This window comes from Monodelphis domestica, chromosome 4, assembly GCF_027887165.1.
Source record: "Monodelphis domestica isolate mMonDom1 chromosome 4, mMonDom1.pri, whole genome shotgun sequence".
NCBI lineage: Eukaryota > Metazoa > Chordata > Mammalia > Didelphimorphia > Didelphidae > Monodelphis > Monodelphis domestica.
This window is the reverse complement of record NC_077230.1, coordinates 342,142,567-342,168,568: the sequence shown is the minus strand read 5'-3', so window position 1 is coordinate 342,168,568 and position 26,002 is coordinate 342,142,567. Positions and strand designations below refer to the sequence as shown.

General features: G+C 36.2%; 1 protein-coding gene across 11 annotated transcripts in view; it reads left to right on the top strand.

The window, feature by feature from the left end:
- The window catches only part of EMSY (EMSY transcriptional repressor, BRCA2 interacting), a 107,647-nt gene that overhangs the window by 50,825 nt on the left and 30,820 nt on the right, over positions 1–26,002 (top strand). For all 11 annotated transcript variants that reach the window (XM_056794949.1, XM_001363431.4, XM_056794950.1 and 8 more), the window contains 3 exons: positions 8,767–8,903; positions 15,845–16,018; positions 19,888–20,086. In XM_056794949.1, the coding sequence (XP_056650927.1) occupies positions 8,767–8,903; positions 15,845–16,018; positions 19,888–20,086 (510 nt within the window). The remainder of the gene's footprint in view (positions 1–8,766; positions 8,904–15,844; positions 16,019–19,887; positions 20,087–26,002) is intronic.

Here is a 26,002-nt window from a genome sequence, read left to right as displayed (position 1 = left end):
GTGTTAAGTGATTTAAAAATACCTGTTTAACTTTAATTAACAATAACATAATTTCTGCTTATACATTATGTGTAGGAATCCAAAGCTTGATTTTCAGTTGCTCCATTGAATAACTAAGTCCAGTTTCTGGACCCAATTCTGATGCAGGGACTACATTGATCTATATTAAATTTTTTATTTTAAAAAAAAGTACATATAGTGTTTTTTGGTTAAGACTGAAAGGACATTGTTCAGCCATTCTTGATTACTAGTGTTACTTTAGATTATTAAAAAAACCAAAGCATTTGAAAATCCTTTTTACATTTCCCCATTTTTGTTGGCTTTTTCCCATTTTGAAATTTACCAAGACAGAAAAAGTTACTTAACTTTTCTACTTTTTAAAAATATTTTGGAATTATCTCTGGTTTCTATTAGCTTATCAAATGCAACTTAATTTGGGCTACAACCTCTAAAGTGGAATGTTTTTATGAAATCCATTTCCATTGATTCTTGTTTTTTAATTAAAGTAGCATAAATCATCTCTGATCAGGCAGCCCCAACTAATTCAGTTTTTATTAAACCTTACCTTCCATATCATAATCAAAACTGAGTATTTGTTCTAAGGCAGACTCCCTCCCCCACCCCCCTGGTTTACAGATGAGTGTTTTCTTCATATTTCATTGGGTAGCTCTCACCTGGTAGTCAGAAAATGTGATTTCTAGCATTGGATTGGTACTTCTTACAACTGAAAGAGAGAAACAGAAAGAAAAGCGTAAAGGTTAGTTTAAGGCACCATATTCTAAGCCTATGTTAGTGGCGGTGTGCCCTGGCATATTGGAAAGGGTTGCTCCATTTCCCCTCTCCACAGCACCTGAGGACAATTTTCACAAGCCCTACCCTTCTGCCCAGCAACCCAATTTGAATGCTTTCTCTACTGTCTGGGATAATGCAGAGGGTTGAAGTTGCAGTTTGGGCATGTAGTCTCTAAAAGGTTCACTGATACTGTTCTGAGCTGTCACTGCTGACCTGATTATAAGTATGAGAACATTTTATTTTTGCCAAATTGAGTTTGGTTAGATTTGAAAGGATTTATCTTATTCTAATTTTTAAAAGAGGTATTATAAACATCTTTTAAAATTCAAAATATTATATATTACTTGTTAATGCCTTTAAAATGTGAAATAATGCAGTGTTTTTATTTCATTTAAAAACATCTCTTTCATCTCCCAACAATCTCTTGCCTTTGTATAAATTATAAATTCTAATAACTTATATAATATTAGAAGAAATATTCTAAGGTAATATAGATCTCTTTTTCCATGCATTGTGCCTGATTCAGGTGTACTAAATCTCTTGCTTACTTTAAGGATATCTAATTATATTGGTGTAAGTACTCCTTCCTCTGATGCAGATTGCAATTTCTCCACACCTTGGACAGTCTTCATGTATTGCTGTGGCTGAAGTAAGTCTTCACCCAGTGGCCGGCCCTCAGATGAGGAGCCTCTTAGTAATATTGTGGTTTATAGCTTTGTATCTTAGGTAGGTTTTTCCTTAGCCTTAGTCTGTCCATGGGCCTTTTCAGCTTATGTATTCTTTAAGAACTCTGGATCCTCTTCATGCTTAGATGAAGCATTGGGGAATGACTTTAGCTGAAGCCTCTCTTTGACTGACTATATTAGAGCAAAATGACTATATCATTAGAGGAAGAGATGGTTTAGTGCACATAGTATGTGTGCATGTGTCCTGGGCTTTCATATTTGAAGGTAAAGCAGTTGATAGTGTATTTGTGTGTGTGTGTGTGTGTGTGTGTGTGTGTGAGAGAGAGATACCAAAAAGACTAATTGATAACTAACAATCTTTTATTATTTTGTGCACATACACATTTTATTTGGGCCCCAAACTACATGTTCTCTATAACTCCACTCATAATGCTATTATCTTTCTGACACTCTTATTTTAAAAATGGAACAAAAATTCTCCTCTCATTTCTGACTTGTGTACAATAGATGAGTCCACTTTTAATAGTAGACTCTCATCTTTTTTCGGGTAATATTATGCCTCACATCATCAGTCATGTTAAAAATTGCTGGGTAAGCCTATTTTGATGATGTAGACATTATGTAGGACATTTTTTTATTCGTGCTTTAAAAAAAAAAACATTGATATAATTTCCTTATACCTATCCCTCAAAAGAGAATCAATATACTTTGTTACAAACAAGTGCAGTTAAGTAGAAAAGTCTATTGATCATTTCTGATGATATATTGCTCATTCTGTACCTATAGTGAGAAGTGGGAAGTATGTTTCATTTTTAGGCCTCTGGAATCAAGATTTGCTATTGTATAGATCTGAATTCTGATATCATTGGGTTTTTTTTTCTTTACCTTATGGTATTTGTAAAGAAAAAAGTTGTTTTCTGGCTTCTTAAAACTTTATTCTGAACTTCAACATCAAAAAATATTTTCATACATACAACAGAACACAAAGAGGATTCTATATGGAACTTATACTCTATTTTTGCACTGTATGCTTTTAAAAAATAATATAATAAATTCTGCATGGTATTTTCAGAACTGATCTGCTAGTCTGTGCTTTCTTCTGAACTTCCTTCTTTTCCTTTTTATATATTAAAAAAAATGTTTAGTGGTCCTTTTTTTCTGGCATTACTATTGCAAACTTAATTTCTTCCCCAACACCTTCTGTCCCATTAGTTGAGAAAAAGAAAAGGAAGGGGGAAAATTGTAATAAATATAGTCAAATAAAACACAATAGACATATCCAGAAATGTATGTCTACATCTTGTCAACCACCTCTGTTAGGAGGTTCATTATGTGATTCATTAGAATTCCCTTGGAAATATAGTTGGATATTGTTTTCATCAGGGTTTTTAAAGCCTTTCGTTTTTTTCTTTGCAATGTTATCCTTATGTAAATTGTTTTCCTAGTTCTGCTAACTTTACTTATATTATCCAGGATTTCCTGAAATTGTCTTTTGTCATTTCTTACTTCTTACTTGTCATTTCTTACTGACATTACTTACATTCATATGCCCTGACTTGTTCAGCCTTTCTCTTTTTTGTCCAAGAGGCAATTTGAGGTATCCCCTTAGAATAAAATTCTTTTCTTTTTCTTCTACAGGATCAAGAAATTTATTTTACTTCCAATTCTTTCCTTCTCTACTTCCCCTCTTTTTCCCTTGTTGTTCTTGATGTATTGACATCAAACTGTGTGTGTGTGTGTGTGTGTGTGTGTGTGTGTGTGTGTGTGTTCATGTTCAGCCTACACATTGTTTCAGAGGTTTATTAAATGATGGCTTACATCTTTTGTTTCTGCTGCTGGGATGATGAGCCTAGTAGATTATGTTTTGGGGTTCTGAAATTCAGTAAGGTAAAGATTTATTGGGTGTCCACACTAAGTCTTGCTCCAGTATGGTGAGTAGCCAGGAGTTGAGGGGACCTCAAACTGCCTTCAGAAGATTGAACTGACCCAACTGGGCTGGAAATGGAACAGCTCAGAGCTTCTGAACTGATCACCAAAGGGTTAAGGTCTGTGAATGTGGTACTTCCAGAAAGTTTGGGTGAGAAGGAGATTCAGTGACAAAAACAAATGAACAGATTGAGGTTCATCTGATACCTATTTCCCATGTTTGTATATTTTCACACACCCTAATTTTGAGAATTTCTTCTTTTGTCCTTGTCTCTCTCCTCTCTTCAACCCTCATGACAGAACCAACCAACCCCCAAGTCTTCTTTTTCTTATTTTATACTTTTTACTACATTCCTTCAAAGTTTCTTTGAAGACATTAGGGTTCTAAAGGGGCATGTTTCTTCTCCCCTATTAGAATGTTATCTTCTATCATCATGTAATTCAAGTTGCTCAGAAAAATTTACCTTTCTAAGTTTTCCTGGATTTTTGTATTTCATAATATCTACTCGGCTTTGAACCTTTCATCAGGAAATGCTTTTAAAAGACCTCTATTTCCATTAGAGGTTCATTTTTTCAACTTTGTAAGGTAAGTTATTCTTAGTTATAAACCTTTACTTTTGTTTTTGGAATACCTTATTCCAGGATCTCCCCCTTTATGTATAGTAGTAGCTCTCAGATCTTGGATAATCCTGACTGTAATTACTTAGTAGTTGAACTCCTTTCTGGATATTTGCCTTATTTTTCTTTGAAATGGGAAATTTGGATTTTGTTTTTGACATTTCTGGGACTTTTGTGGGGAGAGGGGTCTGTTCATGAGGCAATTGGTGGATTCTTTCCATCTTTACCTTGCCTTAAGAAGTCTGGGGAGTTTTTATTTGTGATTTCTTGAAATATAGTGTCTAGGCTTTTTATGTTTTTGTTTTTAAAACCATGGTTTTCAGGGAGTTCAGTGATTCTTAAATTATTTCTCCTTGACCTGCTTTCTAGGCCAGTTGTTTTTGATAGCAGATAGTTAATAATTTGTTCTGTTTTTTCAATCTTAAAATTTTGTTCAGATTTTTTCTCTCTCTTGTAGGTGTTGCTTTCTTTTTATGTCCTAGTTTTCAAGGAATCTATTACTTGTCTAAAATTTACTGCTTTCTCTCTTTTTTAATCCCTTACTTTCCATCTTAGAGTCAATACTGTACATTGGTTCCAAGGCAGAAGAATGGTAAAGGCTAAGCAGTGAGGGTTAAATGACTTGCCAGTGAGTGTCTAAGGCCAGATTTCAACTCAGGACTCCCCATCCCTAGGCCTGGCTCTCAGTTCACTGAGCCATCTAGCTGCTGCCTGCTTTCTCTCTCCTTTTTTTTTTTTAATTAATTAATCAATTTAGAACATTATTCCTTAGTTACAAGAATCATATTCTTTTCCTCCCTTTCCTCCCCCCACCGTTCCCGTAGCTGACATGCAATTCCACTGGGTATTACATGTGTTCTTGATAAAAACCCATTTCCATGTTGTTGATGTTTGCCCTAGGATATTCATTTAGAGTCTATATCCCCAATCATATCCCCCTCAACCCATGTGATCAAGCAGTTGTTTTTCTTCTGTGTTTTCTACTCCCACAGTTTTTCCTCTGAATGTGGATGGTGTTCTTTCTTGTAGATCTCTCCAAGTTGTTCAGGATCACTGTATTGCCACTAATGGAGAAGTCCATTAAGGTTCGATTGTATCAGTCTCTGTATACAATGTTCTCCTGGTTCTGATTTTTCCACTCTGCATTAATTTCTGGAGGTCATTCCAGTTCCCATGGAATTCTTCCAGTTCATTATTCCTTTGAGCACAATAGTATTCCATAACCAACACATACCACAATTTGTTCAGCCATTCTCCAATTGAAGGGCATTCCCTCATTTTCCAATTTTTTGCCACCACAAAGAGCGCAGCTATGAATATTCTTGTATAAGTCTTTTTCCTTATCTCTTTGGGGTACACATCCAGCAGTGCTATGGCTAGATCAAAGGGCAGACAGTCTTTTAGCACCCTTTGGGCATAGTTCCAAATTGCCCTCCAGGATGGTTGGATCAATTCACAACTCCATCAGCAATGCATTAATGTCCTGACTTTGCCACATCCCCTCCAGCATTCATTACTTTCCATTGCTGTCATGTTAGCCAATCTCCTAGGTGTGAGGTGATACCTCAGAGTTGTTTTGATTTGCATCTCTTTGATTATCAGAGATTTAGAACACTTTTTCATGTGCTTATTAATGGTCTTGATTTCTTTAACTGAAAATTGCCTATTCATGTCTCTTACCCATTTACCAATTGGAGAATGGCTTAATTTTTTTGTACAATTGATTTAGCTCTTCATAAATTTGAGTAATTAGACCTTTGTCAGAGGTTTTTTTTATGAAGATTGTTTCCCAATTTGTTGCTTCCCTTCTAATTTTGGTTCAAAATCTTTTTAATTTGATGTAATCAAAATTATTGATTTTACATTTTGTGATATCTGTGATATAGTGGAAAGAACAGTGGATTAGAAGTCAGAAAATATTACTATTGTGTGATTTTATGTCTCTTTGAATCTTAGTTTCTTCCTCTTTATATAAATTTTGGCCTGCTCATTTTATAGTGAACATTATTGTAAGTTCTAAATGAGATGATATATTGACTATTGTTGTTAATTCCAAGAAATCATGAGGCTAGGCGAACCATTACTTCTATAGTAGTAGTTAATATTGCTATATTATAAATCATGGGACTTTTAGGTAGTACAGTGGATAGAGTGCTAGATCTGGAGTTAGGAAGACTTGACTTCCTGAGTTCAAGTGTAGTTTCAGATACTTACTAGCTGTCTGACCCTGGGCAAGTCATTTAACACTGTTTGCCTCAGTTTTGTCATCTGTAAAAAGAGCTAGAGGAGGAAATGATAAACCACAAAGGGATAAAAGCTGTTCGAGGGATATTGTTTAATATTTTGTACATAAATATTCAATGATTAGTCCACTGAATTAGTAAACAAATGTGGGGATGTTGAAACAATTGAAGTACTAGTATTTGTTTAGGTAAGCTTTATGAGAATAAAATAGCAATCCACTGTTGTTACTGAATGCCTTTGTGCTAGCACAATACTTTGGACTTTGAGAGCAAGGGATGTGTTTGATAGTAGTTTGACTTCTTTTCTAGACTTCCTATTGAGTGATAGAGTTGGCACATATGAGCTAAAGAGAGTGTGGAGAACATTTCATAACATTTTAGGTCATGGGACTTAGGCTGAGCTTTCAATTATGGGTAGAATTTGTTTAGGCAAAGGTTAAGAGAGAAGATATTTTATGTAGGGAGGCATATAAACAAGGGCAGGAACAAGCATGCTGTGTTTATGGAACAGTGAAGAGACTATTCTGATGATAGTGGGGTTTATAGGTTACAGAGTAGTTGGAGAAATAAGATGAGGTAAGTTAATTGGGGCCAGAATTTGAAGGGCTTTGAAAATCCATCTGGAATAGCTCTTTAAAACCTGGAGTCACTTCCATTTTTCAATGAGGCATCACAGAAACCCTTTTAGTGTATCTTTGATAAATGGTTACTGATCTTTCCATTGATCTCTATTTTTTTATAGAGAATTCTGTTGATCTAGAATAAATGTTCTCAACTTGAAGTTGCTGAAACAAAAAAAATTGGTTAATATATTTCAATATAATATGCTTCCTTTATAATTCTGTATATTTAAAAACATTCTGAGAAGGGATCCATTACTTTCTTTACTGCCAGAGGGGTTCATAATATAATAAAGGTTAAAGACCCCTGGTTTAGAAGATGATCTCTTTACATGGATTATACAGTATTGTTAAGTCCTTAAGTACTATTATCACTAATTTATGTAAGAGGCTTCATGGAATAGGAGTCAGAAAGCCTGAGTTTGAGTCTTAAGATCTATTTCTTATTAACTGTGACAACTGTTTAAGTCAATTATCTCATTTTACAGATGAGATAACTAGAGACCGGAAAGGTTAATAATCCTTGTACTACTTACCTCACAGGGCTTTTGTTAGGATCAAACAAGAGAATATGTAATATGTATAAGGTGCTTTCTAATTCTAAAGCATTATGTAATTTGTATATTCATTTTTATTAGCAACAGCAGTGACAGTTTCCATATCTAGATGAAGTTTCATGACTATAAAACCAGATTTGATGGGACTTTGCCAATTAGTGATATATCACTTCATGATAAGAAAAAATGTGGATGAAAGGGATGCGTTGTTGCAAATCATATTTTTAGATTATGTAGAAAAAGCTTTAGTCCACAGATTCCAATCTGCATGACTACTTTGACAATTTAATTGTTTATATTTTGCCATGATGGAAAGATTTTTTCCTTAATGCTAAATTATTCCAAAGATAGGCTGGCCCTGAACATAATGTGTGTGTCCAAAATTATAGGAAAAGCAGCATATTATAATAGAAATATTCTTGAAATGAAAAGAGCTGAGCTCAAGTTCATCTTCTGACAGTAGTCATTCCACCTTGGGCAGCTTACTTCACTAACTCTGTGCCTAAGTTTCCTCCTCTGCAAAATATATATAGTAATATTGTACTGTCAACTTTCTTTTCCCTTCAGGTTGTGTGGGAAATATTTTATGAGTCTTAAAGTACTATGTAAATGTCAGCTATTATTATTTCTTTAAAGAAAAGAGTATAATTATACATTGAAAAATTACAACAATTCTAGGTTATTCTAATATCTGTCTAGAAATAGACTGAATGACTATTATCTTAAGATTAGCATCAGCAAATTTGAAGAAGGTTAATGCTGATCAATGTTTTCATTCACAGCAGCTTCTTAAGACTGTCTGCTAAGGCTTGGAGGGGTTGGATCTAAATTGGTGATGATAGTTTCCATAAAAAAAAAAATGGATTCTGAGAATATTGAAGAATATAGGCCATAGGAAGTATGGTATAATAGAAGGAGCACTTGGAGGAAATCTCAGGTCTTCCTCTGTGTGTGTGCATGCGCGCGTGCGTGCATGTTTATATGACTTCAGCAAGCTCTCTGGGCCACCATTTCCTTTCTATAAAGTGAGAGAGTTAGGCAGAACATATGGTTCTTTTCAAACCAAAATTTAACACAGTGCCTTGTATATGAAAGATGCTTAATCAATGTTTGTTGAATTGAATTTAGTCATATCAGGTTTATCATGAGCCAAATTTGGGGGTAAAAATTGATGACTATAGTTGAATCTGTAACATATTTGAAGTCTTTGCCTTCATCCAAAGGGGACACATGATTAAAGGTATGAATTGTGTGCAACCTAAGTAGAATTGATCCAACATCATCACTCTTAACTTGGGCCTCCTTTTCTTCCCCCTTCTCTAAGGAACGACCACCAAAATCACCACCATACCAATGACTTCCAAGCCCAATGTGATTGTTGTGCAAAAGACCACAGGAAAAGGAACGACCATTCAAGGCCTCCCGGGCAAAAACGTTGTCACAACATTACTAAACGCTGGAGTAAGTAAGAGCTTGACCTGCAGGCTCAGCAATCCATCGAGGATCTTAAAGGGCCAGCCATTCAAATATTTGCTTAAAGAAGTCAAAACCCCACGATGGCTTGAACTTTTGATTTACCACTTCTGTGTTGTAATAATTATAAAAACACCACCTATGGATGCCATTTTTCACAGTAATTTCTAAAACCCATTGAATATTGCTGAGGTGGCTCTACAGCAGCCTACTAGATTGTGACACATGGGTACTTGTTTCACAGGCTTTAGCTTGCTTCCAGATGGAGAGTCTCACTGGCTTAACGGCATGGGAACTGTTCTCAGAGAGCAGCTCTGTGCCAGTGTGTGATCAATGGATGCAGGTTTCAGCATATGGGCCAAGCGGAGGAGGAAGTAGGGCCTGGGCTGGGGAAAATGGAATTCTTGAATGACAGAGGCTAGAAGAATGCAGAAACAAGAGATGAAAGAGGGACAGAAATGGAGAGAGATATCAAGAGATAGACAGACGAAGCCTCAGAAAGGAGAAAAATACTCACAGGAAAGAGAGACCCAGTCCAACAAAGGGGAGAGCTTTGAGGAGGCAGCTCTGGCTGGGTTTGAGACCACTTTGACTGAACACAGCACTTAGGCCTCCCTATGCCTGTGCTGTGCCTTAGCAGTCACAACCCCTTGTTGATCCCTAATAGGGATTCATGCTAGTTCACATGTATAATACTGGAAGAGCTAACACAGTCTTAGACTACATGGCAGGTAGTATCCAGAACAAAGGATATGATAGCCTAATTGATTTGAATTGTTCAGACTATGCCTGGTGAATTATGTCCAGTTTGGGGCACCATATTAGATCCATTTTTGACAATGGCATTGGCTTTCTTAGGAGGTACTGAGTTCCTTAACACTAGAGGTCTTCAAGCAGAGGTTGCTGGGAGACCATTGGAGATACTGGAGATTTCTCCTCAGGCTAGGACTTGATCTCTGAGGGTGAGGAAGAAGAGAGTGAGAAGTTAACAGCTGTAGGCAGATAGTAGGATTTGAGAGCTTCTTTAAATGGATAATATATAGCTTTTCAGGCATAACATTAATCTTGAGTGAGACAGCTAGCAGACAGGCATTAACTTTAGTTTATATCCAAGGACAAAGAGATTGTGAATTGCCTGAATTAAGGAGAATCACATCCTAGGTAGGATTTTATTTGCTTGACTGTCTTATTCTGAATGTTCAGATTCTCATGGTAACCAATTTTGTCTTATTATGCCTAATGCTTGGGTTAAAAAAATAATTATTAATATAGAATAGAGGGGGGAGGCATGGATAGACTGTAGTTTATATGAAAAATTCTTGAAAGTTTTAGATTACTGAAAGCTCAAAATGAAAAAGCAGTTTGATTAGTTAGAAAATAAAGTTAAAGCTATGTTAGATTACATTAACAGAAGATTAGTGTCCAGAAGGAGGAGTATTCTGTTCAGTTCTAATCCCACTTGTTAAGAAGAGCAGTGACAGTCAAGATCTCTTCCAGAGGAAAATGACCAGGATGGTTAGGGAAAACCAACACTGTAAGTGGATCAGGTGAAGGAACTATGAATATTTATCCTGGAGAAGAGAAGACTTAGTGAAGACATGATCCCAGTCAAGTAGTTGGAGGGCTTTCATGAAACAGAGGGATTAGATTTGACCTACTTGGCCTTACAAAGCAAAATTAGGAGCAGTAGATGGAACTTGCCAACTGTTTTCCATTTGATGTGATAAAAGGAAAATCTTCACAGTCATAACTGTCTTAAAATGGAATGGTCGGCCTCAAAATGTAATGAATTTCCCAGTTCCTGGAGGCCTTATGGTGGAAGTTGACTTATCACTAGTAGGATATGTAGTGTGAACTTCTGCTCAGGTAGGGGTTACACACTCAATGGCCTTCTGAGATCCCTGTCAAATGGCTCAATTGAGCACTTTAGGAAATGCATCAACTGTTTAAAAAAAAATGTAAAGCAATCTGGGAGAGGTACTTAACAAAATACTCATCTCTTCATTCTACAAACATTGACAATTCCTCTGTACACACAGGGCCTCTTAGTGCTAGGGGATTAGGAAGATAAATTTGACACAGGCCCTGATAATAAGCTGCTTATAACTTAATACAATGTGGCTTTTGTTGTTATGTGAATCTAGACTTTAGGCTTTATTCTTGGATTCCTTGGCTCTGTGAGGATAATTAGGGGCATCATGGATCTGAGAGCTCTTTGTGAGGTCTGTTATTTTTCAGGCTTATCCCTAGTAGCTACTTGATATTCACACGGATAGGTTGCCATCCTAGGAATGCCCATTCAACAAATGACTCAGAAGGGACAAGACTAGCATCTATACCATAATAAGCTTTTCACTAAACATCTTACAAGTTGACTTTGAGTGGTCATAAATGGTTCTCCATATTTTGGCAAGACCCACCTGGCCATTAATAGGTAAGTGTGTCCCCCTGCAGATGTGTAGATATCTACATATGGGTTATAATACAATACAATATAATATAATATATAATACATATACTCAGCTGTTTCTATAAAGATTGCTCTATGTATATGGTTTTGTGTGAGTGAGAGGGAAAGGGAGAGGAGATTGAAAAGTTAGAGGAGAAATGCATGACAAAAGTTTTTTTTTTTTAAATGACTAGTAACTAGCTAATGCTTGCAAGCCTGAGCCTAAGACTCAGGCCCATTGTTTTTTATTAACCTTTAACCCTACAGCATGGTATATATATAGTGGAAAGAACACTATACTCAGGACTTGGACATCAGAGTTGTAGTTCCACATCTACCACTAACTGTTCCTGTCTCTGGGCCCTTTCTTGATTTCAATTTTTCCCTCTTTAAATGTAGATGATTGGGCCTATTCTCTTCATGTCATTTCAGTAACCATCCTCTGAATGATTACCTTATGCAATCAGGGGCCATACACATTTTATTAAAGCAGTAGTTTTAGCACCTACATTCTCAAGTTAAGAATGAAAAAGTAAAGGAAAAGTAAAAACAAATTTGATCTGTGCTTTCACATTTTTCAGGTTTTAAAATTTCAAGTAAGAAACTAGATTTCCTTGAACCAAAATGCAAGAGGCATGTCATTAAAGCTGTAAAAAAATTAAAACACATTTTGGCTTCAGCCCATAGAGAGGAAAATGATGGCAAGTGGATATTGCTAAACTCTTTAGCTATCATGCTTAGAAGGTGTTGGTGACATTTCATCAGTCACACAAAGAAAACACCTTGACTTTGCCCTTGAACATCTCTTTCTAACACTGAAAGGATAGCTCATCTGCTCCTGTTTTTGTTTCTTCCCTTCTCTGTTCCATCCATACAGCCCACTTATAGCTTGTTGGGATTTTATGTGGCCTTAAAAGAACTGGATGGATAACCTGCTCTATACATAAATTCATACTTCTTTCACTTGAAAATACTGAGGGAGGCAGGAAGATGTAGCAGAAAGGGCTTAGGAACCACAAGACCAAGGCTAAGAACCCAGCTCTGACCTCTGTTTCCTTCTCTGTTTACAAAAATAAAAACTGAATGAAGATAATATTTATACTACTTACTTCACAGGACAATTAGAAAAAACTGTAGACTTTGAAATGTTAAAGTGATGTGAATTGCTGTTCATCAGAGGCCACTAGGTGGTGCAGAAGATAAAGCATAGGGCCCAAAGTCAGGAAGACCTGAGTTCTAATCTAGTCTTAGATTCGAACTTCCTAGCTGTGAGACATTGGGCAAGTCATTTCACTTCTGCCTACTTCAGTTTTCTCACCTGTAAAATGAGGATAATAATAGCACCTACCTCCCAGGGTTGTTGTGAGGCTCACATGAGATACTAATTGTAAAGTGCTTACCATCCATATCTGCCATATAATAAGCACTATATAAATGTTAGCTATTGTTATTTGTAAAGCACTTAGCATAGTGCCTGACACATAATAGGTGCTTAATAAATGCTTATTTCCTTTCCTTCATTGTAATACTCTAGTGATAACTTTTCACTCTTCATTGTTTTTTCCTCTTGTCATGTGGGGAACATTTAGGCTAGAATTTGGTTGGTATCTAATACATTTTATTACTGGCCTATTGTATAATTTATTGTGCAGTGTATTTTGATTACTAATAAGAAAGTGAGGGGGCAGCTGGGTGGCTCAGTGGATTGAGAACCCAGCCTAAAAATGGGAGGATCTGGGTTCAAATCTGGCCTCAGATACTACCTAGCTGTGTGACCCTGGGCAAGTCATTTAACCCCCATTGTCTAGCCCTTACCATTCTTCTGTCTTGGAATCAATACACATTATTGATTCTAAGATGGATGGTAAGAAAGTGAGGAATTTCTATCATTTATTTTTTATATTAAATTAAGCCTGTTAATTGGGCTTTGAATAATTATGAACATTACTTAGGCATATTATATAGTGTGAATACTTGCAATGTGGGGAAGTAGAACGAACACAGAAAACCTGTGTGGTTGTTCCAGCTTTGCCATTTATTATCTATGGGAATGTAGGCAGATAGCTCACAGCTCCAGCCTCTTCATCTCTAAAATGGGGATAATAATGCTTTCCCAGCCTATCTAATGGGATGTGGTAAGGATCAAATCAGGCAGTGCATGTAAGGCAACTTTGAAAAGTGTTCATTGTTATATGAATGTTAGGGATTGATGCTCTTTTGAATTCATCAGTCAACAAGCATTTATTAAGTACCTTAAACATGAGTAACTAGGTGCCAAAGTGAGTAGTGTACCAGACTTAGAATCAGAAAGACTTGAGTTTAAGTCCTGCTTCCTGGAAAATCCACTTAACCTCTGTCAGACTCAGATTATACATCTATAAAATGGGGATAATAATAATACTTAACTCACAGAATTGTTGTGAAGACTAAATGAGATGACATATATATATATAAAGCTCTTTGTAGACTTCAAAGCATTATTCAAAGTTTCCTAGAGTTTCAGTGCACTTTTAAGCTTTAATAACTTTACTAGCTTAAAACTATACTTGGGGGGCACCTAGATAGCATAGTGGATAGAGTTCCAGGTCTAGAGTCAAGAGGGGCCTGGGTTCGAATCTTGCCTCAGACTCTTCCTAGCTTTGTGATCCTGGGCAAGTCACTTAACTCCATTGCTTAGCTCTTGCTGCTCTTCTGTCTTAGAACTGATACTAAGACAAATAGTAAGGACTTAAAAAAACAAAAACAAATGGAGACTTCTGGGACACCCTGTATAGTGCTTAATATATGTAAATCATTGTATATTGTTTTAGCTACTAGAGATATGACTACAATAATGAAACTGTCCTTGCTTTAAGAAGCTTACATTCTGTCATACAAATAAATGAACAATATCAGGGGTTGAAAAATTCCTTCCTTGAATGGAAGGTTGGATTAGATGACCTAGTATTTTAAGATTTAGAAATGACCATGGAGGAAAGTCACCCTGTTTAACTGTTTCACTTTAGAGATGAGGACATAATGCAGAGAAGTAAAAGTCCCTGGCCAACTCTCACTCCACGGTTGGAAAGTTGCAGAGCTAGAAATGACACTTAGATGGCCTGACTCTTAATCAGTGCTCTTTCCACTGTATTGCCATAAAGGCTTTGAAGAAAGTGCTCTATAAACCTTAGGAGTCTATACATAAGAGGAGTAGTTATCAATACTAAGGTCCTTTCTAACAAGATTATATTATTATATTTATTCACTCAAATTCCACCAAAATGGATAAGTCCCTAGTATGTGCAAGGCCTATACCTCGGTGGTAGGATGCTATACAAAGGTAAATATGTCAGGGCCTTTCTCCTTAAGGAGCTTACATTCTAGTACATGAGATTATATATGCAAATTATTGTCATTCAGAATGATCCAATCATATGTAATAGACATGTAAGCTAGAGGCAGAACGTTTATAGAAGGAAGGAAATACTCCCATCAAAGAAAAAGGGAAAAATCTTCATTGAAGAGAATATGTGAGCAGGAATCAAGAAAATTTTAACAGGATGGAATGGGGCTAAATCATTGAGTACAGAATAATTTGAGCAAGGGTTTGAATTAAAAATGAAGTGAAATTTACAGAAATATGTTGGAGCATTATCAGTCCTGGTGCTGTAGAAAAGACATTAATAAATTGGAGCACATCCAGAGAAAGGGGAATAGAGTGGTCAAGGGACTCAAGACCATGACATAGCAGGATCAGTTGAAGGAACTGGGGATGTTTGATCTGGAGAAGAGACAACTTAAGGGGAACATGATGGCTATCTTCAAGCATTTGGAAGACTGTCCTGTGGAAGAAGGAGTCTGTCCTAATTGGCCCTATGGGGCAAGACTGGAAGCAATGGGTGGGAGTTATAGAAAGGAAGACTGACTGGATTTAAGGAAATATGTCCTAATAGAGTTATCCAAATGTGGAGCTGGTTCACACTTCACCAGAGGTCTTCAGCGAGAGACTGGACAACTACTTGTTGGAGATACTGTAAGGGGAATACCTGTACATGTGTGTGTGTGTGTGTGTGTGTGTGTGTGTGTGTGTGTGTGTGTGTGTGTGTGTTGTGGAGGTGGTGAGGAGGGGATCCTATATTCCTTCTGAGGTCTGTTTCAGTAATACTCCAATTCTGTGAACACCTCAAAAGCTCTGTCTCAACTAAAATTCAATTCAACTCATTAAAACACTTTTTGAGCACCTACCACTATATGCAAGATCCTTTGCTAGGTCCTGAGTGTACAAAGATCTTGCCCCAAAGGATTAATCATCAACCAAACTGGATATGATATAGTACATGGCAAAGAATTGCATGAAATAAGGCTGAACAGGTAGGCTGAGTCTAGATTTTAGAAAATCTATAATGTCATTGTAAAATACTGTACTGTGCCTTATATTTCTTTTCCCTTGCTTCCCATATAAAGGGTCAAGTCTAATGTGCAAATTTCAACTTTGCTTTAGGGGGAAAAGACCATTCAGGCAGTGCCAGCAGGAGCAAAACCAGCTATCATCACCGCTACGAGACCCATCACAAAAATGATTGTGACTCAGCCAAAAGGAATAGGCTCTACGGTTCAGCCAGCAGCTAAAATCATCCCAACAAAAATTGTTTATGGGCAGCAAGGCAAAACACAGGTATATGGGCCAAGACAATTATTTCATTTCTATATTTTCTCTTTTGTGGTCAGGGATATCGAAGAACTCAAAAGTTTCTACCCTATCCAGTGTTTCAACAGCTGTATCATAGTGAAGAGTCCGGGGTTTGTGATCAGAACATTCAACTCCTAACTCTTGGTCTGCTGCTTTGTATTGTATCATGTTTACTTTTCTGTGCCCTGGTTTTCTCATTTGCAAAGTGAACAGATTGAACTAAATGTTCTCTAAGATCCTTTCTGGTTCTGAGCCTTCTATCCCTATCCCTTTTTTTTCACTCTTGCCTTCTATCTCAAAATTGATGGTAAGTATCTATTTTGAGGCAGAAGAGTGGCAAGGGCTAGGCAGTTGGGGGTGAGGAGCTTGCTCACTTTCACATAGTAGAATGTTTCTGAGGCCACATTTGAACCCAGGTCCTCCTTACTTTAGGTCTGGCACTATCCTAATACCTAGCTGCCCTCTTCTTCTATCCAGAATAAAAGCAAGTTACTTTAATTTGTGGTTGAGTCCACTAAAATCTATATGTAATTACTTTCTTGAGACTAGTATACCTCTGCCTTTTAGATTGCCCTGCAAATCTTTGGCTCTTTGTGTTTTCTGAGGTGTGCCATTGACTGGAAAAGGGGAAGGAGTCTCATCCCATTAGAACTATTACTTCATCAAATAAGCCATGATTTTATCATCTGAATATTATCACAGTAGATGTTAATTGTATCTCCACAGTCTTTCTAGGTAGTCCTCTCGGATTACTGTGTCTAAATATATTCCCTGTCAGTTCACCTACCATTGGTGACCCTTTCTTTACAGAGCTAGGCTGATCCTCCGTTGACAGACACGACATCCATTGCTTGGTCAGTACTTGAAGAGAGTCCCTGCAGTACATTAGAGGATGGGACTTTTTTTTTAAAAGGAAAGCATATGTCTGAATTTGTCCGAAGCCAAATGTCTGAATTTGATTTCAAGGTGCCTGGAAAGTTTCAAAGGCAAATTTTTAAAGAACAAAGAATTGGGTCAAGAGAAGTATATAGCTAGTGACATTTACATAGCACTTTAGTTTACTGATAGTTTATTTATATAGAGTAATTTCATTTGAACCATACCACTGCTCAGTGAGTAAGGTAGGTAACACTCAATATTTTCAATATTTGCAATGCAAACCCAAATATAGCCTCAGCTACTTGAAAAAAGTGAAGTAAAATAATAATTTAATAGCTACTTAATGAATATATAGATGTGTGTGTCTTTATGGATATATATATAAACATTATTTGTATGTATAGTAATTTAATATATATGCATTTGTATAATTCTTGAGAGGTACATATCTATGTGTGTGTGTGTGTGTGTGTGTGTGTGTGTGTGTGTGTGTAGTGTGTGTGTGTATACAAACATACATTTGCCTCTGGGCATGTGCTTGTGCTTACAATTCACACTCTACTTAGAGGAAGAAGAGCCAGCCTTCAAGTCAGCAAGACTTAGAATCAAGTTCTGCCTATTATATGTACTGGCAATGTAATCTAGGACAAGTAATTCACCTTCTCAATGCTGTAGGCAATTCTCTAAGACCATAAAAAGCAGAGAAAGTGTCAGCCTGCAGTATTAAGAGGAAATTTCTTCACTGGATATTTCCTATGACAGTGAGATCACAGGTCCAGTCCCCTTCCCCTTGAATTTAATTAATAATAATCAAAATTTGAGTGAGTGTCCCCCTTCTAGTTTCTTCCATTTATTTATTTATGAAGATTTGTTGCCATTCTGTTTTTAAAAGATAGAGTTGGGGTTGTAGGTGGATGGCTTGGTGGTTAGAGAGCCTGGCCTGGAGATGGGAAGTCCAGGATTCAAATCTGACTTCAGACATGTCTTAGTTGTATGACCCTGGGTAAGTCACTTAATCTCAATTGCCTAACCTTTTCCACTATTTTGCTTTGGAACTGATCCCTAGTATTGATTCTAAGACAGAAGATAAAGGTTTAAAAAAAAAAAGTTAAGACTTGAAGTGTGGGTGGGTAGGTATATGTATAGGTATGTACTTTGAATTCTGTTGGTCTTGCTTTGCATTAGTCTGTATATCTTTGCATTTTTCTTCCGTCATGTGATTTTTTTTTTGGTTTGCTTTTTTAAGGTATGTTGGTATCTATTACATTTCAAGTACTTTGTTTTATTCAGCCACTTACTAATTGTTGTCATTCTATTTTTCCACTTCCAAAACTCAGACAACTAAAAATATTTTGAGAATGATAAGTCCTTTTTCCTCCCATCCAGTAACATCTTTAGGCAATGGCCCAAGAAGTGGGATTGTTGAGTTAAAAGGTAGTTTTGCTTTTGTAACTTTTATTGTATATTGCCATATTTGTATACCTGTTTTCAAACTTAATTTTTAATGTATATTTTCTTCTCATATAACCAAAAAGTGTTACACCCATCCCATTCATTAAATTCACAAGCATGAAATTTACATTATTTTCCTGACTATATAAAGTTTTCCTCCTAATCTTCAAAGCCTTCTAACTGCTTGTTTTTCCATTTTTGCATTTAATCCTTATATTCATAAATTCGTTTAATATTTGAGCAGGAAGAGACCTTAGGAAAAAAACACAAAATGTTAGAACTAGAAAGTAATCTTAGAATATTAGAAGCCTAGAGCCAAGAAGGGATCTTAGAACAAAGAATGTTAGAGCTAGAAGGAATCTTGTAAAAACACTGTGTTTGGTGCAAGCAAAGATCTTGGAACATTGAACATTATAACACATAATGCTATTAGGGACCATCTAACCCAACCTTGTCATTTGAGGTAAAAGAAAACAGACTCAAGGAAGTGATCTGACCAGCTCTTGGCCACAAAAGTGGTCAGTGGGAAAATCACAATCACAACTCAAGCAAAAGCAAAACCAGTTCTCCTTATGGTTATGAGACCCATCAAGAAAATGATTGACTCAGCTAAAAGGAGTAGGCTCTTATTCTAGTCTTGCTGACTACCAGCTCACTGTTCTCTTGTGTTAGGTTGCCTATAGCCCACACATTTGTACCCTCTTTCTGTTTTCTAATGTTTTCTTACTGAGATGGACAGTAGATACAAAGGAAAATAATCCATTTAATATTTGTTAGGTTTCCATTGATTTATGGATTTCCAATGCTGCTCAGCTTAGAACTAAACTTTTGTAATTGAAAACTAAGTCTTATTCCTTAAGCATGTCAGTGAGAAATCTTGGATTTTTTATAAGTATAGAATAAATTATATATAAATATATGTATGCTATATATTTACAAATATATAAATAAAATTACATAAATTAAATATATTATAAATTAAAAGATAAATATAATATATATAAATATATAATATCTATTTGTGGATATATAAATATACATAAAATTTTATATACATTCTCATACTATATGAACTATGCACAAGGCATGTAGTATATATAATGTATATGTAATTATCACTTCTACATTACAGGAGTTAGGGGATCAGTGCCCCCACAATCTGGAAAATCTGTAAAATTTTTTGGCTTTCCCTTTGCACAAGAGAAGTCTGAATTTTTTCTTTTTATTTTATGGGGTGTTTATATACTTTATTGTAAATTTTGGACTAAGTATGCATTTCTGAGTTTCTAAACTTTTCCTCTGTCATCTGCTGACCGTTGCATATCATCTATGGCTTCCACAAAACTCCCCCCAAATTCTCATTGAAACCATGATGGGGAAGACAAAAATAAAGTGATGACTATGTTGTTTTAGTTTTATGTTACAAAAATAAAAACTCAGGGCAAACTTAGACTTCTCAAAGAATATAGTTCTTTAAATGGCTCTAAAATTTTAACTAGGCAATTTTTTAACCTTTTTTCCAGGTTCTCATCAAACCCAAACCAGTGACTTTTCAAGCCACAGTTGTCAGTGAACAGACAAGGCAGCTGGTAACAGAAACCTTACAGCAAGCCTCCAGGGTCGCTGAGGCTGGAACTGCATCTGTTCAAGAGGTGAAAGAAGAACCACAGAGCTATACAGATAGTAGCTCCTCTTCTACTGAATCTTCCCAAAGTTCCCAAGGTAAGAACCATTTCACTTCCAATTTCTTTTTCTTTTTGACTTAGTCTTAGTGAACTTTAGCTTCCTCACCCATAAAGTGGGATAAATGCTTTCTCTCGCCACCTCAAGAGCTAGTGAAGACCAAAATGAAGAACTATTGTACTTACTGAAAAAACTGCATATATGTTTTTTTTAATTGTTATGTGATAAATGAAATTGGCTTCTACTAAAAATAAATGTGTTCAATATCAAAGCTGGACAAGAACTTAGAGAATATATAGCCCTTCCTCTTCCTTTTGAAGATGAGACTTTTTTTAGAGAAGGAAGATGACTGAGAGTAGTGCTAAGAGTCTGGGTCTTAACCTTGGGAGCTATCTGACCATGGACTAGTCCCATCCTCTCTTTGAACCTTATTTTCCTCCCTGGTTTGATGGAGATAGAAAACTTGATACGATCTTTATTTCTTAGAGATGTTTGGAGGAAAGCCTTCTGTGTGTCTTTAATGGGCACCAAAATGAGCTGCTGTTATTAATGCTGGCCTTGACTCTCCATGAGGATAGTATTTGAGCTAGAGTCAGATCTTTGGACCACTTGTCCAGTCTTTCTGTTAAACCACAGAGCCTGAGAGCAACTTGATGATTGGCTTCTGGAGAAAGGAGAACTCTCTGAGGGCAAGAACAGATGTATTTTTTGCCTTTCTCTCCCTAATGTTTAGCACAGTGCCTGGCACATAAGAGCATAGTAAGCCCAATATGTTCTTGTCAACTGACTGAATTGATCTGAATTCCTAGATTGATATACCTAGGAGGGAATTTACTTAGTCCAACCTCTTCATTTTACAGATGGGAAACTTGATATTCAGAGATTTACTCAGGTAATATTGCAGTTTAGTGGCAGAGCCAGGATTAGAGTTTCCTACCTCCTAGTCCTGTCCTCTTTTCCTACAGTATTAATTGGCCATTGCCATTATCTTATAGTTTTAAATCTAAGGATTTAAACTGTTTCTTAGAAGTTTTCTCTTTTCAGGTGGTGGGGAAGAGTGAGTACTCGGTTAGTTCAGCATGTTTGAATGTGGGATAAGAGGCAAGATCATAGAATGTTAAAGAATTTGAAAGGACAATAAGAGATCGTCTAATCTCTACCTCATTACAGATGAAGAAACTACATCCCACAGAAGGGAATGGAGTCAATTAAGTTTACAAAGCTAGAGATAAACCATGTGATGTATGATGAATTTAATAAAACTTGTTTTCTGTCCTGTATGACAGTGCTTATCAGGGAACTAAGAAATTTTATATCACGTTTTTTGAAAAGTATTTTATATCTGCTTAGAGCCATGATTTTCAAGTTAATATGGTTAAATCTCTTTTCCTAATTGGTTTATGTGGTTAAAGAGACAGACACGCATAGGGAGGATCTAATGCTATTTGAAGTGCTTGTTCCTGCACCCGAGGAGGGATAAATATGACCATGGGTGAGGAGTGAGGAAGGCATATGGTTGATTAAGCTACATAGAAATTTACATCTTAAAAATATTGCTTTGGGCATACCATTTCCCTTTTCAAAAGTCTACATTGACTTGAGTTTGTTTGCCTCTTGAATCAAATTAAACTCCTAATCATATCCATAAAACCCCTTATTCATTTTTGCCAATTACCAAAGTACTCCCAGCTCCCCTTTGCCCATGCTTACCTTTTTTGGCCCTGGTATGCAGAGGTGTAGAAGAAAAAAAAAACACTAAGCTTAGAGTCTGTTAACTTAATTTGAAGCCCAGCTCTGCTACTTGCCTTGGGCAATTACCTCCATTCTCTTTCTTGGTGGACTGCTAGATCAGAAATATCAAACATGATCTCCAACACTCCTGAGCATACTGTGAATCTGATAAAAATGCAATTGGAAAAATATTTAACCAAATAAATAAAAATACAAGAAAACAGATAATATTCCATTTTAAAACTAAGTCAATATTTGGCCTACAGGCTCAATATACAGATTAATGACCCCCATTTCTACTTGAGTTTGACACCACTGAATTAGATGGTCTCCAAGGTCCCTTCTAGCTTTGCATTTTATAATCTTAATGGTTTTAGGGGAAAGTACACTGGCCTTGGAGTCAGAAGAACTGGAATATCTTATCCCTAACACTTTCTGTGTATGTGGGCAAGGCACATCATTCCTCTGCTGTAAAATAGGATGAATGACCCTTCCACTGCCCACCTCATAGGGTTGTTGTAGAAATGTACTTTGCAAACCTTAAGTCACCCTTGAAAATGGATTTTTTAAAAAATTTGCTTCACTTTAGCCATTACTATTTCTCTCCTCTTCCTCTTTTTTTAAGAAACTCTTATCTTCTATCTTAGAATCAATACTAAGGATCTGTTCCAAGGCAGAAGACTGGTAATGGAGTAGGCAATTGGGAGTAAATAACTTCCTCAGGGTCACACAACTAGGACATGTCTGAGGCCAGATTTGAGCCAGGTCCTTCAGTCTGCAGATCTGACACTTCTTCAGCCTCAAGGTGTTCTCCTACCACTTCTCCTTTCCAAAACATAAATGTCCTCTCCTTCAAACCACTGCAGAGTAAGAAGTCTTGTAGGATTTGCTTTATAGTTACTTGCTTCATAATTATTTTATTGCCTATTCACAGCTGCAGTTGATTATATGCTTATTTTATGATATACAATTGGATGTTGATAATCCAACAAGTATCTTTTGGACGTTGTCATATGCTGGCATTTATAAATTGCATTGCTATTGTCAGCTGTTTGGCTTTTAAAGCCCTTCATAACCTGACTCCTTCCTACCTTTCAAGCCTTTTTACACTGACTCCCTTGCTTTTCATTGAACAAAATACTCCGTCTCTTGACCCTCTGCATTTTCATTGACTATCCCCATCCCTGGATATCTGCTTAGATATCTTTCCATCTTTCCTCATGGCTTTCTTCAGGTCTCAGCCAAAGTTCCACCCTTTGCAAGAAATCTTTTCAGTCTGCTTTAATGCTAGTACCTTCCCTCTTTTGGTATTTTCAATTTATCCTCTGAATATCTTGTTTGTACATAGTTATATGCATGTTGCCTCCTCTTTGTGAAAACTTTGCTATCAAGGAGTGTCTTTCTTTATGTCCTCAGAATTAAGTACAATGCTTGGATCATAGTAGACATTTAATAAGTCTTATTGACTTGACTAGCAAACAAATCTGCTTTTTCTGCACTATTTTTTTTTTTTAAATTACAGAATTGTAGAGAATCTTAGTGTTGGAAGGAACCTCAGAAGTCAGTTAATCCAATCTTAACCTGAACCATGACTTCTATTTTTATCTCACCAGCAGGTACATATCTTTATGACTCTAGTTAGACAGAACCCATTATAGTATCTGTTAAGAAACTAGTTTGCTTCTATAGTAGAAACCTTTCTTCTGAAGAAAAAATTAAATTTTAAGTTTCCCAGATGTGAGTAAAAAGGAGAATTTATATCTGCATACACATACTGTATTACCTCAACCTTTTGAGTTGTTGGTTCATGCCATACTCAAACCAACAATTTTCAAATATAGTTTTCTCATTTTTAGGTTTTTCTCTGCATTGGGGAAACATCTCTAATGTTTTTTGTAGTTACTGCATTTCAAATTGCAGAATTACTGATTTTTCTCTCGTTTTATTATATTCTTACATGAACTTCCTGTTCAACCTTGTACACCTATGTTACCTTTTCTTGGGGCTCATTTTCTTCATCTATAAATTCAGGGTGTTGGATTGTGCTCTCTGAATCCTCTTTTATCCTTGTTATTGTGATTCTGTAATAGACTACTTTTTTGAGATATTTTATTTTTCCCATCATTTTTACTGTGTCATTGGTCTTCTAGAACATTACTCATGTCTCCCACTTTTGAAATCTGCCCCAGTTGATTCTTCACCATGCAGAAGAGTGTACAAGCATTCTGAATGAATGGTAGCTAGATGTATCTCAGTAAAGTGAACAGTAAAGCCAATTTGCTTATATGATAATACCTTAAATGTAGACAGTTATCTTATAAAGAAATTTCATATGTTTTATTCAATTTGATTCCCACTTAACTTATCCAGGGTGATACTGGGCAAGTCCTTTTACCTCTGGTCCTTATCTTTAAAACTCTCATTCTCTGAATTAAGAAAAGCAAAGACTATTATTTTTACTTTATGCATGAAGAAATAGAGGTGTGTTTGTGTGTATATATATGTATATATATATTGCTTAAGATCACATAACTAGTAGGTGGTGAGAACAAAATCTTTTGATTGGTAATCCTATATTCATTGCTATTTTTTTAATCTGGGGCAGAGAGGTTATGGTGGAAAGTAGATTATATTTTTGAGTTGAGGAAGGGAAACAACATAATAAAGTAGAAAGAACACTAAATTTGGAGTCAGAGAACCAAGGCTTAAATCTTGGCTCTGCTACTTAATACCTATGTGACCCTAAGCAAATCAGTTTCCTTCTCTGAGACTCAGTTTTCTCTTTTGTTAAATAAGAGGTTTTGGACCAGGTGGATCTGTAAAGTCCAGTTTTGTATCATATGATTCTATGATAGTTGGGAGTCTTATAGAATACTAAATGTTGTACTGTACCTGTAGAATCATACATGACAAGAGTTATATTCACCAAGAAGTTGAATTTCCATTTAAAATGATTTTTTAAATTTTGTATGTTTTTTGGACCTCAGGGCTTTACCTTCTCTAGAGGTCTTATCATTGCTACCAAACCATAATAATTTTTCCCATATCTGGCTGTCTCTTGATTTCCCAAAAATATCCTATAACTTTAGTTACTGCTCCCATGGGCCAAAAGAAGAGAAGAATTTAGGACTTACTCTTAGATTAATTCTTGGAACTCTATGACACCTATTAAAAGAATGACCAATTAGCTGTGATAATATGAGGCTAAAGACTTATTTGTTCTGTCTGAAGCAACATTTGGCTTTCCTTTTTTGTCTATTGTGTTATAATATATTCCTGGCCTATTGGTTTGACCTCAGTGCTCACGGGGCACAAGCTCATTGTGGCATGGGGGAAGGCATAGCCTGGTTCTGTGAGTTGTAAGACTGGTTTGATAGAAAGAATACTGAACTTGGGAGTAAGGAAAAATCTAGAGTTTGAATCTTGATTCTGATACTAACTTTATGACTTTGTCAAAGTCACTTTATCTCTCTGAGCCTCAGTATGCTCATTCAATAAAATGGGGATAATAATATTTCATTTACCCACCTCACATGATTTTAAGGAGAAAACACTATGCAAATGTGAGTTGCTATTATTATTATTGACCAAGACTAGCCTCTGATTAGAAAGAGGGCCTTTTCATGACAGGTTTTATACATGCAAAACATGGGCCTGAAATATCTTGTGAGCTCTCAGATTAGTCATTACTACTATTAGTACTCCAGTTTTCTGTACTGAGGTAGTCTTAGCATTCTCTAAATAAGAAAATTACTAATGGTAGAAAAATGTGAGAATATGATAGAAGCTTGGGGTTTACTACTTCCTGAATGAGTCTTTTTGCCTTTTGGAGCCTTTGTTTCATCATCTGTAGAATGAAGAGATTAAACAGATGATCTTTAAGGTCCCTTCTGTCTCTAAAATCCCCTGCTTCTTTTTTTACAAACTAGTAAGGAAAATGTGGGTTTAACTCCTTAACATATAGGACCTTCTCTTATAGAGAGAATCCAGAGTCTTGCCTTCAGTCAGGACAATAAAGAAGGAAAGATTAGACTGGAAAGAGAGATGTGGGTGGTGATGTTTGGCTTGGTCCTGCTGCAGTGTAATGCTCTAGGTGTGGGTCACCTGAGTGTTTTGAAGTGTGTAGATTTAGGCATCTTGTAGCATTTGAGAATCCATCTGGGTCCAGGACTAATCAACTGACAGCTGGGCAAGGAACTGGGATTTGTGTGTAGTGAAGCATTC